This window comes from Apium graveolens, chromosome 7 (genome assembly GCF_009905375.1).
Source record: "Apium graveolens cultivar Ventura chromosome 7, ASM990537v1, whole genome shotgun sequence".
In the NCBI taxonomy this organism is placed as follows: domain Eukaryota; kingdom Viridiplantae; phylum Streptophyta; class Magnoliopsida; order Apiales; family Apiaceae; genus Apium; species Apium graveolens.
In genome coordinates this window covers 271,182,027-271,193,656 of record NC_133653.1, presented here as the reverse complement: position 1 = coordinate 271,193,656, position 11,630 = coordinate 271,182,027, and the positions used below count along the sequence as shown (strand labels likewise).

Sequence of the window (11,630 nt, the reverse complement as noted above, 5' to 3'; positions counted from 1 at the left end):
CAAGATTTGCTGAGGCTGAATAAATCATGACGTCTGGATTAGGATTTGCTGAGCCTGAATAAATACTGACGCCTAGATCAAGATTTGCTGTGGGTAAATACTGATGGGCTGGGCTGTTTGTATCAGTATTTGACAAGTATTTGCTAATCAGAATTTACATCAGGATTTGCTGAGACTGAATAAATCCTGACGCGTGGATCAGGATTTCCTTTGGGTAAATACTGATGGGCTAGGTTGTCTATACCAGGATTTGACAAACACTGATACTGACTGTTATATTTCTGATTCTGAGATATATTATATTAAATGCATATTAAGTCAAGATATTTATTTTAATTAATGTAATATCTTCAGTTACATTTTGTTTTGTATTATATATAGAATTAAACGTTTGTTAAAAGATACACTGAACACAAATACTTTTGAAACCCTAGTTGCTACTTCTCTCTCTTCTCTCCACATACATACAGTTTTCTGTATAGGTTTTCTAGGAGAACTGAGGTACATATTGTTGTTGAGCACTACGTGACTGTGGACTTATTGCTCTGTGTTGTCATATCCTGAAAGCGATATTGTGGAACCCATCACAGCGTAAGTGGGGGCAATAATCACTTCAAGAACAGTCTAGGTTTCTCGAAAGTTAGGCGCCTCAGCTGTTAGCTATTGATAGTTCTTTCAGATTTCTCTTTGTTAAAACTTCTATTAGAGCTAAGTGATCTATTCTCTCTTTGTCAATTCAGTTACTGATTTATCTTGTCATTTTCGCCTTCATGTTTTGTTTCGTTACTTGGTTCTTGCCTGTACAGTTCTTGTTAATCCTGATTCATATAACTGTCCCATTGTTGCGCGTAGCTATAAATTATACCCAATAGGATCAATATGCGAAGAATATATATCAGGGGTCGGGAGTGAGTAAAGTATTTCTTGCTATGTTTGAAGCTTGTTTACAACTGGTTAATTTGGTATCTCTGATTCAGATGTTTGCCTTCGATCAACATCGATGATAGTATGCTTGATATAATTTAGGATGCTAGAATTTAAATTTTGAAAAGAGTTTACATTTAAACAGTTTAATGACAGTTTTTCTTGTACTCAGGTGATGTCATATCCCTACTTGTAATTGCATCTACAGTATAATTGATGCTCAAGAAGTATTAGAGGAGTTGATAATTGAGGAACTACTAAGGGACAATCGTGACCTCTATGGGGATTCTTCTGTGTGGACTAAGGCCCTAGTGAAAGGATAGATCTTTATATTTGGATACTTATGAAAGAAATATCGAGTTTAAAATGTTGGATGTTTTTGGGTTGTACTTTTACATTTTCTTGTATTGCAATTCCGATCTTGTAGTGAATTTGGTATTTAATGAAATAAAATAGCAAAATACTTCGAATTTTGCAAAGGAAAATGACTTGTCCTATAGATATATTACATCATTATCATTTAACTGAACAGAAACTAAACTGATTGTGTGCTATATCATATTTAACATTGCTATATATAAGAAAACCGATGTCTATCTTCACTTTTAACATCGGCTTAAAACCGATGTCCCAGACGCTGACCTTTGTCTACACATGCGAAGACATCGGTTTTAAAATAAAAAGACATCAGTTATTAACCGATGTCTATTGCCATATTTCTACTAGTGTTATAGAAGTACGGCTGATGTAGCATGTGAAGTTACTTGGCTTGTGTCCTTGTTGACGGTGATTCAAGTTTCTAATCTGGTTCCAGTATCATTATTTTGTGATAATTAATATTCTTTGTACATTGTCTCCAATCCTTTATTTTATGATCGTACAAAACATATTGAAATCGATTTTCATCTGGTTACACAGAAACTTAAAACTGGTCTCATTTCCACTCAGCATGTCTCTACTCTGGTACTCATTAAATTTTCTCAAATGGCGATCACTTCAAAAACTGGATTGATCAACAAACTATGATTGCAGTGGTCGCAATAGCTGTAATTATTTCAGCAGAAATACAAGTTGTGAAGTCAGTAGATTGCAACCCAATAGCGTTAACTGTGTGCCTTCCATACTTTAAAGATCCCAGATGTTGCATTAACCTGAACGCACAAAAACCTTGTCTTTGTGATTATCTTGAAAACCCTTTTTACGCAAAGCATCTCAATTCTCCGGTGGCAAAAAAGTTGCTACTGCTTGTGGTGTTACTATTCCGAATAGGGGTGTAAATGAGCCAAACCGTCGTTAGCTACTCGAACTCGGCTCGGTAACAATCGAACCGATCTCGAGCTCGAACTTTTCGAATTCTTTACCGAACCGAGCTCAAACTTCAAATTACTCGGCTTATTCGCGAGCCTTATCGTGCCTCTATTATTTTTAATTTTTTTATTATAAATATATTTCTATAGAAATATTTAGTATTTTATTTATATTTTATATTTTATATATTTAATCGAATCGAATTCTAGCCGAACCGATCATATTTCGAGCTTTTGTTAATATTTGGTTAATCTATTCGAGTTTTCGAACTGAGCTCGAGCCTATCGAACTGAGCTCGAGCCGAGTTTCGAACTTGAAATTAAAAGGCTCGATCGAACTCGAACCCAAACTTTTTTAATCGAGTCCGAACTGCGCCTGACCGTGCTCGACTCGGCTCGACTCGGCTCGGCTCGGCTCGATAACACCCCTAGTTCCATCTCAATGTAACTAGTTTCATAAATTCTGTGTAATCACATTTATCGTATTCAATCAAAATTAAAGTTTAAGATTTGTTGTTTTTACGCTTCCTTTATGATTCATAATTTGTTTTCTGAGAAATTTTATGGCTTTATGGTTAGGATGATTTATTACATAGATTGCTGTTATGTTGATTATCACAATTCTGACATACATAGTTCAGAATCACGATCCGTTAACTGGAAAATAGCTCGAATTGAAGTGGTAGAAATTGTTAATGTGGTTGGAAAGAGTCATAGAAGTGATCTGTTAATTTCACTATCCAAATTAAAATTTTAGGAATAATAGAGCTTAAATTCGAGTCCCTCCGCTGAAACAGGCCTCAGGGGAAAATCGAACGTGTAAAAACGACTGACAATGCCGATAAAAGTAACTGACTGCTCCTTTAAGTAAATTTAACTAATACGAGGATGCTGAAGGTTTTAGAATATTAATATAAGATCTTGGAAAGTGTCTTCCTCTGATAGATGGCCGTTCTTATTGGAGTTCTCGTGTATTCTTAAAGGTATATGAAGACAACTTCAGACAATGAAATCAGCTCATATTAACTTCAGTCGAAAATATAGTAAGATTTATTGTTTTTACGCTTCCTTTATAATTCATATTTTTTTTAAAGAGGAATTTTATGGCTTTATGGTTAGGATGGTTTATTAAATAGATTGCTGTTATGTTGATTATCACAATCTTTATGGCTTATGGATTCTGATATACGTAGTTCAGAATCACGATCCGTTTAACTGGAAAATAGCTCGAATTGAAGTGGTAGAAATTGTTAATGTGGTTGGAATCCAAATTAAAATTTTAGGAATAAGAGAGCTTAAATTCGAGTCCCTCCGCTGAAACACGCCTCAGGGGGAAATCGAACGTGTAAAAACGACTGACAATGCCGATGAAAGTTTCTGCTCAGTTAAGTAAATTTAACTAATATGAGGATGCTGGTGGTGTTCTTATTGAAGTTCTCATGTATTCTTAAAGGTATATGAAGACAAGTTCAGACTATGAAATCAGCTCATATTATATCAGAAGACAATAGTACAATAACACTATATGTGTCTATCCAGACTACAATGTTTATTGTAAAGGTGTAACCAGAAATAATCCTTAAATGATTCTTGAATAAAAATGCAGCAGGAGTATACAGACACTTCAGCTAACAGAATATCTAGGGAGACAAAAAGTAATCGTCTACGAAGTAAACAAGGAGCAAAGATAACGGATATAGCGCGTAGGCAATGAACATTATCCAAACTGGGAGCCTGGATTTGAAAGATGCAATAAGGCCCATTATAGAGCAGACGATAACTACGATCATCACTTCAGCAGAAAAATGCCAGATCACACCACGGAAGCAAACAACGAATAGAAGGACAGAAAAGCCGAGAACATTGTTCATGAACACAGCATCATAGATCTGCATTCACATATCAGCATATCATATGTTAATAAAATGTTGTAGGAAACATAGTAAATGAGAACATAGTATTCCAGTGATGACAGTTTGACAGACAAACCTCAGAAAATGTCAAACGAGTGCTTTTTGGTATCTTTTCTCTTACGGCTCCAATTGCTGAAATGGTTGTTCTGGCACTTGTAGCAAAGGGGACTAAAATAAAAGCAACATAAAAAGAGGGTATGTTTGCGGAGGATGAAAATTTCTGAACACTGTGTATGAGAGGCTCAGCTAAAACTGCTAACATAGCAATTCCAAGAACGAGCAGAGATATAGCTTTCAACCACGCCCCTGCAGATCTGTCGACCTACACATTATAATACCTGAGTGAGTGATAGGACAAAATGCATATCATTAATAAACCATAAGCAATGTTGCCAGTTTAAACAATAGTTAAGATCCAAGTTCATCTTTCTTTATACTTTGTATTGGTTGGCGTTGGCGCCTATAGACTTGATCCAGTTTTTGAGTCCCTTTGTGAATTCTTCAAGACTAATCTCTCCATCTTTATCTTTGTCGAGATCATTAAAGATCTTCACCATCGCCTCATGTTCTGCAGCCCTTTTTGCCTCATCTATGCTGGGATCAGAGAGCAACGCCTTCAGTTCAGTCAGTGTTAGACGTTGGTTCTTGTCAACATCAAGTACTTCAAACAACCTGAAAGAGAAGTTGACTAATGGTTATTAATGAACATTGATGTACTTGAAAAGCAGCCAAGTTTAGGATTTACAGGACCCTTCAATGACAAAAACAATAAGGATTGATTAAATATCGGTTAAAATCAATCCCAACTAACTTTACTATGGCGGACTCATCGGGGTCTCCATCGTTTGTATGTTGAACCGCTTCAAGGAATTTCTTTCTCACATTCTTCATTTTTTCTTTTTCCAGCACAAGAGTGATAACCTGAAAACATGACAATGATTTATGTATACAGGTAATTCAAACGCGGAAAAGATTGACATACTCAAGTTGTGCATGTTCTGTGATCTAGTTACCTCGTATAAATGCTTGATTGGCTGTCCGGGGACAGGTGAATGCCCTGTGGACACATCCACTGCACATACCGTGTGAATCCAATGTTTAATTGTATCCAGAAACTCTTGGTAACTGATTTGTTCATCTCCATCATGATCAAATTCTTTCCAGAAATTATCTATAATTCTCTCCCTGTTCAAAACTGATGCTTTAGACATCAGTCTGATTTTGTTGAAAAGTTCCTTTAACTCAGAGGAAGACAACTGTTTATCACCATCTTTATCTAATTTTTTGAACAAACTGCAATGTGAAATATTACAGGTCAGACCAAAAACATTCTGAAAAATCTGCTAAGAGTGCAACTTAAAGCTGAGAAAAGTTCTACCTCAGAATCGCAGCTTCATTTGGCACGCCATGCTCATTCACGAGTTCTGGTACACATTCTTGCACATGCTGTATCACCGCTAGGACATGCGTTTGATGTATAACTTTTAAATAATCCAACCTTCTAGCTTGTATTGATTTGTGAGAAAACTACAAAAGGAGAAATAACAAAATACAGACTGTTAAATAGAACTTTCTGACGATAATTAAGCTTGTATATTGACTCAATATCTTTAGAAAACATTACCTGATAGAAGAAGTATGTAGCTAAAGTTACAGCAAGAGCAATAAGTGTAACTAAAATAAAAATTTTATATATCCTTGAATCATATGGTATGCCAAAAATCTTCGGTAGTACTAAGATAATCAAGGGTATCAGTGATACGAGCATAACTTTTGCAGTGAACCTAGTCTCTTCATCTGAGCCCACGCCATAACCTGTAAACAAAACAAAAAATGAACGATGAATGACTGAGAACATAAACTATTGCAGAACATCGCAAGCTGGTGGCAAAAGACAAAAATGATAAGTAGTTCAGAAACAGTTATCATGAATTGTGTGACCAAGACGCACCAGTCCATAGTGTTGGAGGTTTTCCTTTCTCGGTTTCTGCTGAACTATTGTTGCCAGGAGGACGAGTATCAGTTTTTGGTACAAAAACTTGTCTGCCACAATATAGACAAATTCCCCATAATATTGTGAGATTGAAAATTGTCGATCCTGCTACCATGCCTACTCCAGTTAAGACATTTTCTTGAGCTCCTTCATCACTACTAAACAGCCCCGTTACTGCAAAGAGCACACGAATGTGAATATGAAGTAGTAGTACTAGTAAATTTCAGAAACAGATCATACCAGAACCTCTTACATTATGATTGATAACTTGCATTAACAACTGTTTAAGAACAATGGATACTAGAATTTTTTAACTGATAAAATTTTGATCAGATGCAAGTCTTAAGATATATTCAAATTGTTCAAAACCAGCATACCGAGAAGTATTAAGGACTCGGGGAGTTGAGCAATGACCGGAAAACCACTTGCACCAAAGAAGCCAGTACCGAGAATCTCAAAAATCCGACCACCTCCAGACAGAAGATAAGTTTCTCCATGGACCAATAAATACTCATATACCAGAATGAGAAAAAGATGGCCAAAAAAGTTTTCTGAGCATGGCAAGAAACCATACATATGCTCACATTGTGCCTCAGATGATTGATCCATTCCTTTTAGACGCAGAACAGATGACTCGATAACTTTCTCCTGAGCAGCATTATTAGTAACCTGGCCATCTGAAACCAACTGATCACGATTCTTGAAATGCAAATCTCGACTACTGACTTCATTGAAGAAAAATAGAAGCAGAGCAGCGTAGAAAAGAGTTCTTGCGAGGATTTTCGCCATTTCAAAAGTGCTGGCTTAACAAGTGCATTCTGAGATGAATCAGAATGTGCATTATATAATGCTAACATTTCTGTAATTAATTGTCTGAAACAGGAACTAAAATATGAGAAATTTGTGCCCTCCTAACAACTATTAATATATATTTTATTATTTAAAAATAACAAAGAAATGGTGATCTTTGTTTTTGTGGTGATCTTTGTTTTTGTTAAAGACTTGTCAACCATGTTATATAAACCATGGCCAATATTTTATGTTATTCATAATTTTTTATGCTCACGATTCTAACAAATGTAAGAGATGATGGGGAAACATTGTAGTTTGACATATGAATAACATAACATAATTAACCAAAATGAGGAACATGTAAATCATTAAGAAAAGCATAAAAATTACAGTTTTTCTTTAGCTAAAGGGTCTTGATCCCAACAACAATTGATGACTGCAATTATTTGCTGTGGAAAATTTTCGCGGACACGGAAAATTTAATCACGTCAGTCTATTTATGCTTAATCTTTTGATTTTAAATTTTTTTCCTATTCTCGGACCGATTAATTCCTTTTATAAGAGTAAATTTTTGAATCTCCCTAGATAGAGCAAAATAGATACCGTTAAATTAAAATATATATATATATACTAGTTGGAACCGAAATTAAAAATAATATGTAGTTAAAAAATCAAAATTAAGTGTAACTCTAAAATTTGACCTATATTGTAGTTATACATGCACCTAATTAAATATTTATATAAATCTGACATGTTAACTTATTAATACAATTATTTTAAAATAAACCGACGCTTGGATGTTCAGCAACAAATAAAAATTGAAGGAAAATAATATTTACAGAAAGTAGAAGTTAATTTTTGTCAGTTGAGATTTTATTACATAAAATTTTAAAAATAGTTGTATAATTTTCTAGTGAGCACCAAGATTTAGGACCTAAACATGGTTTCCTTATTAGGATAGATAGTTTATAACCCGTGTTATACAAATATATTAATATCAATATTAAATTGGTACTTGCAAAAAAATAGCTATGTGATTAAAAAGAATTGAATCAGTTATGAAATTTCTCACTATAATTCTAGTTTTGCATTGTTTTACTTGATATAGAAATCTAATATATTAGTTTTATTTTTGTGAAACGAATTGTATCTCTATCTTATGAAACAAATGAACCAAATATCTCTTTAGATAATGTAATATTAATTAATATAATTTGATAATTATCTTATAATTATCCTTTTCAATATAGTTTATTTAATATTATTTAATTATCGATAAAAATTAATTTACAAATTAAAAGTTAATATATGTTATTAAACTTAATTTAATATTAGTTAATATAATCTAAATACAACTCATAAATTTGTTACTGTTAAAATATGTTTTTTAATTTAAAGTAAATAAACGTTGTGATGGACAGTAACAAATACAATCGTTAAATCAATAATTTTCAGTTTAAAATTTAATAAATGTTACTAAAGTCATTTGCTATTACTTAATTATTTTTAAAATAATATTATAGAAAATAAAGTTTACAAAGAATATAAGTCAATTTGTGTTAATAGTTTACTTTGTAGCTAATAGTTATTCAAAATAAAAGTAAATATATATATATATATTTGCTAAATAAATATATGTTATTTTACTTAATTTAACGTAACTTAATAAATTTTTAATATAATTTATAAATAAATAATGTTTACAGAGAATATAAGTCAATTGGTGTTAGTAGTTTACTTAGTAATTTGTAATTTTTCTAAAATTAAAAATAAATATAAGTTATTTTACTTAATTTAACGTAACTTAATAATTTTGTTAATATAATTTACAAATCGTTTAGAAAATATTTTTATTTTATAAAGTTAATAGACAATTGGATGAATACGAACTAAAAAAAGTAAAAAATTACAAAGAATAGAAGTCGATTTGTGTTAAAAAAAAGTTTATTGTGAATAGAAATCAACTTAAATCAGGTAAGTACCAAAATTTGGTACTTTGTTACTTTTAACACCAAATTATACATGGTTTCAATTATTATTAAAGAGTATAGATACCTAGTAGTTTGTAGTTGTTCTAAAATTAAAAATAAATATAAGTTATTTTACTTAATTTAACGTAACTTAATAAATTTTTAATATAATTTACAAATCGTTTAAAAAATATTTTTATTTTATAAAGTAAATAAACAATTGGATGAATACTAACTAAAAAGAAAATAAAATTTTCAAAGAATAGAAGTCGATTTGTATTAAAAACAAAATTTATTGAGAATAGAAGTCAACTTAAGTCAGGTAAGTACCAAAATTTGGTACTTTGATACTTAATACTTTTATCACCAAATTATACGTTTATTAATAAAGAGTATAGATTAATAAAATTCACACTATTATAAATATGTTTTCCCTGCACAAGTGAGCTACGTCATAACACTTTAGTTAAAGTTTTTTATGACATAGGCAGCACTACGTCATCTATGTGTGAACATGAAGTGTAGATTGAATCTGATCATAATGCATTCAGGAGACTATTGACCTGAAAATAAGAAAATACTAGATAAACAAGCAGGTCCCTGTAACGTGTGTTTTTCCAGTAAGATTATCACGTGAATAGGTTATTTAAATCATATATAATAAATATTTTATTGAAAAGTTAATTACATTGAATAAAATAAAGATCATCAGATCAATGGAGGTGTTGACTTGTAAAAGTAAACGGTGCTACTTAACTACAAGTTGAGGCAAAATAATAACGCCTCCTAATACAGTGGTATAGATAACAGGTCGAGTCCAATAATGTCAAACTTGACTCGAACTCGATTGATATTATTCGGATTTGAGTTTGAGTTCTAACTTGATCGAGCCGTAATTTTTAAGTTCAAAATTTGGTTCGCAAAAACTTCAATATGCTCGAGTTAGGCTCAAAATCTCGATTCAATTTCATCAAATGTTGATAAAAATCCGAAATATGATCGGTTCGGCTCGAGTTCAGTTCGATTATACACACACACATATATATATATATATTTTTTTTTAAATATTTATAATGCTCGATAAGGCTCGTGAACCTACAAGCAGAGTAATTTAAATCTCGAATTCAGCTCGGTAAAGAATTCAAGTAGCTCTAGATCGAGATCGGCTTGATTATTACCGCGCTGAATTCAAAATTTAACGAGTCGAGTAGTTTAGGAACAATTTGACTTATTTACACCCCTAGTTTGAGCGAAAAAAATGAATTAAAACTGAATCGCTAAAAATTGAACCATAAAAAACGTACGGATCCGAAATTGAAAAATTAAAATTGATCCACTATGAAGGTCTTATATGTCCACCTTAATGTGGAAATGAAATTTTTGCTGTGTATCGGGGAGGGCGAAGATGGCGACCGCCTTGGCCCATATCCTCAATATCCTCAAAAGGGTCCAAATTTAGAAAATTTTAATAAAATATACACATATAATTTATATAAAAATAAAAAATATTATAAATATGTACTTTTTTGCTAAATTATAAATGTGTCCTTTTACTGGTCTAGTTGTAAGTTTTAGTATACGTTATTTCAAATTTTACAAACAATAATTTTTTTCATTTATTAAGTGACTCACTTTTTTAAATTTAATGTTAGGCTTAAGATTTAATAGTATAACTTTTTTAAATTATATAGTTGTTTTTGACAATCACAAGAAGTGATTAAAAAAAATAACATCTCGTAAATCACCTTTTGTAGAAATTCTAGCACATTTTTTTGGCATGCGGGGTCTTGATAGGGAATAAAAATAATCGTAATTGCGAAATTAATGTCACTTTAATTAGATCTGATTTGATCGAAAAGTCCAATTAATGATGTCCAAACCACTAATTATTTGTTAATTTCGTAATTAATAAATGGACTAATTAAACATTCCAATAAATGTGTTTAAATAAGGAACTACTTCAAAAAGTAGCCTCCTAGCAACCTAAATCCAGAAGAAAACTGATTCTTGCTTTCTAGGACTCCAAAGTCCAATCAGAGATGAAGACTTGCCCACCAAAACTCATAATTCTGCTTTAATTCCTCGACTCTCAACGTCTATATAAAGAGTTTTACCCCTCAATTTCAAAAAAAAAAAATTTTGGACAAGAGCTTCACACGTCACCACCATGATACCACGTTCCTGAGCACAACTCTAAGAGTCACCAAGCCGAGAAGGCGCTCTACAAGCCACGAGGCCATTACCTAGAACGACGTTTTAGATTCAGTCCTCGAAGGATATAAAAGTCAGTACGTCCTTGGTAAGCTCTCTCCGCCATAGCTTTGAGGGTAAGGATCACCAAGAACTACGTTTTGACTTGATCCTTGGTATACACCAAGGTACGTAGGCATCTTGTGAGGGCAGATTAAGCCATGGATCACAAGCGCGACCATTAAACCTCAAAAATTATCAAACCCTAACATTAAATACGCGTAATAAATAAATAAATATTTTTTTATCCATAAAATTTGACGCCGTCTGTGGGAAGAAGACGACAACCATGAGAGCACGAAGAAGCACCGAGAAACCACCTGTTGCGATGCACAACGTCGCATCCAGCGTTGAGATTACACCACAGTCAAACCTTAAATATATGAGGGACTAATCTCTCAGGGACGGAGATCCCCATTACCCAACTGTTGATGCAAAGAACAATCCCCAACCTCAAGGGATGCATAATTAAGGGGAGAGT

At 32.7% G+C, this 11,630-nt stretch overlaps 1 protein-coding gene across 1 annotated transcript; it reads right to left on the bottom strand.

Moving 5' to 3' along the window:
* Positions 1-3,718: 3,718 nt before the first annotated feature.
* Positions 3,719-6,962, bottom strand: LOC141671044 (sodium/calcium exchanger NCL1-like). The gene is made up of 9 exons (XM_074477123.1): positions 6,515-6,962; positions 6,096-6,311; positions 5,769-5,959; positions 5,523-5,671; positions 5,158-5,437; positions 4,956-5,065; positions 4,582-4,816; positions 4,221-4,466; positions 3,719-4,120 (listed from the first exon to the last, which is right to left on the bottom strand). The coding sequence occupies exons 1-9, from the start codon at positions 6,924-6,926 to the stop codon at positions 3,872-3,874; spliced, it is 2,088 nt and encodes a 695-aa protein (XP_074333224.1). The 5' UTR covers positions 6,927-6,962; the 3' UTR covers positions 3,719-3,871.
* Positions 6,963-11,630: the final 4,668 nt, after the last annotated feature.

What these genes read in the sequence shown, in the direction of transcription:
- LOC141671044 (XM_074477123.1), bottom strand. Translation starts at nt 6,926, where the DNA reads ATGGCGAAAATCCTCGCAAGAACTCTTTTCTACGCTGCTCTGCTTCTA. An exon ending in ACCTCCAACACTATGGACTG is followed by an intron (nt 5,960 to 6,095) that starts GTGCGTCTTGGT and finishes TTTTGTTTACAG; the next exon opens with GTTATGGCGTGGGCTCAGAT. An exon ending in CTACATACTTCTTCTATCAG is followed by an intron (nt 5,672 to 5,768) that starts GTAATGTTTTCT and finishes CTCCTTTTGTAG; the next exon opens with TTTTCTCACAAATCAATACA.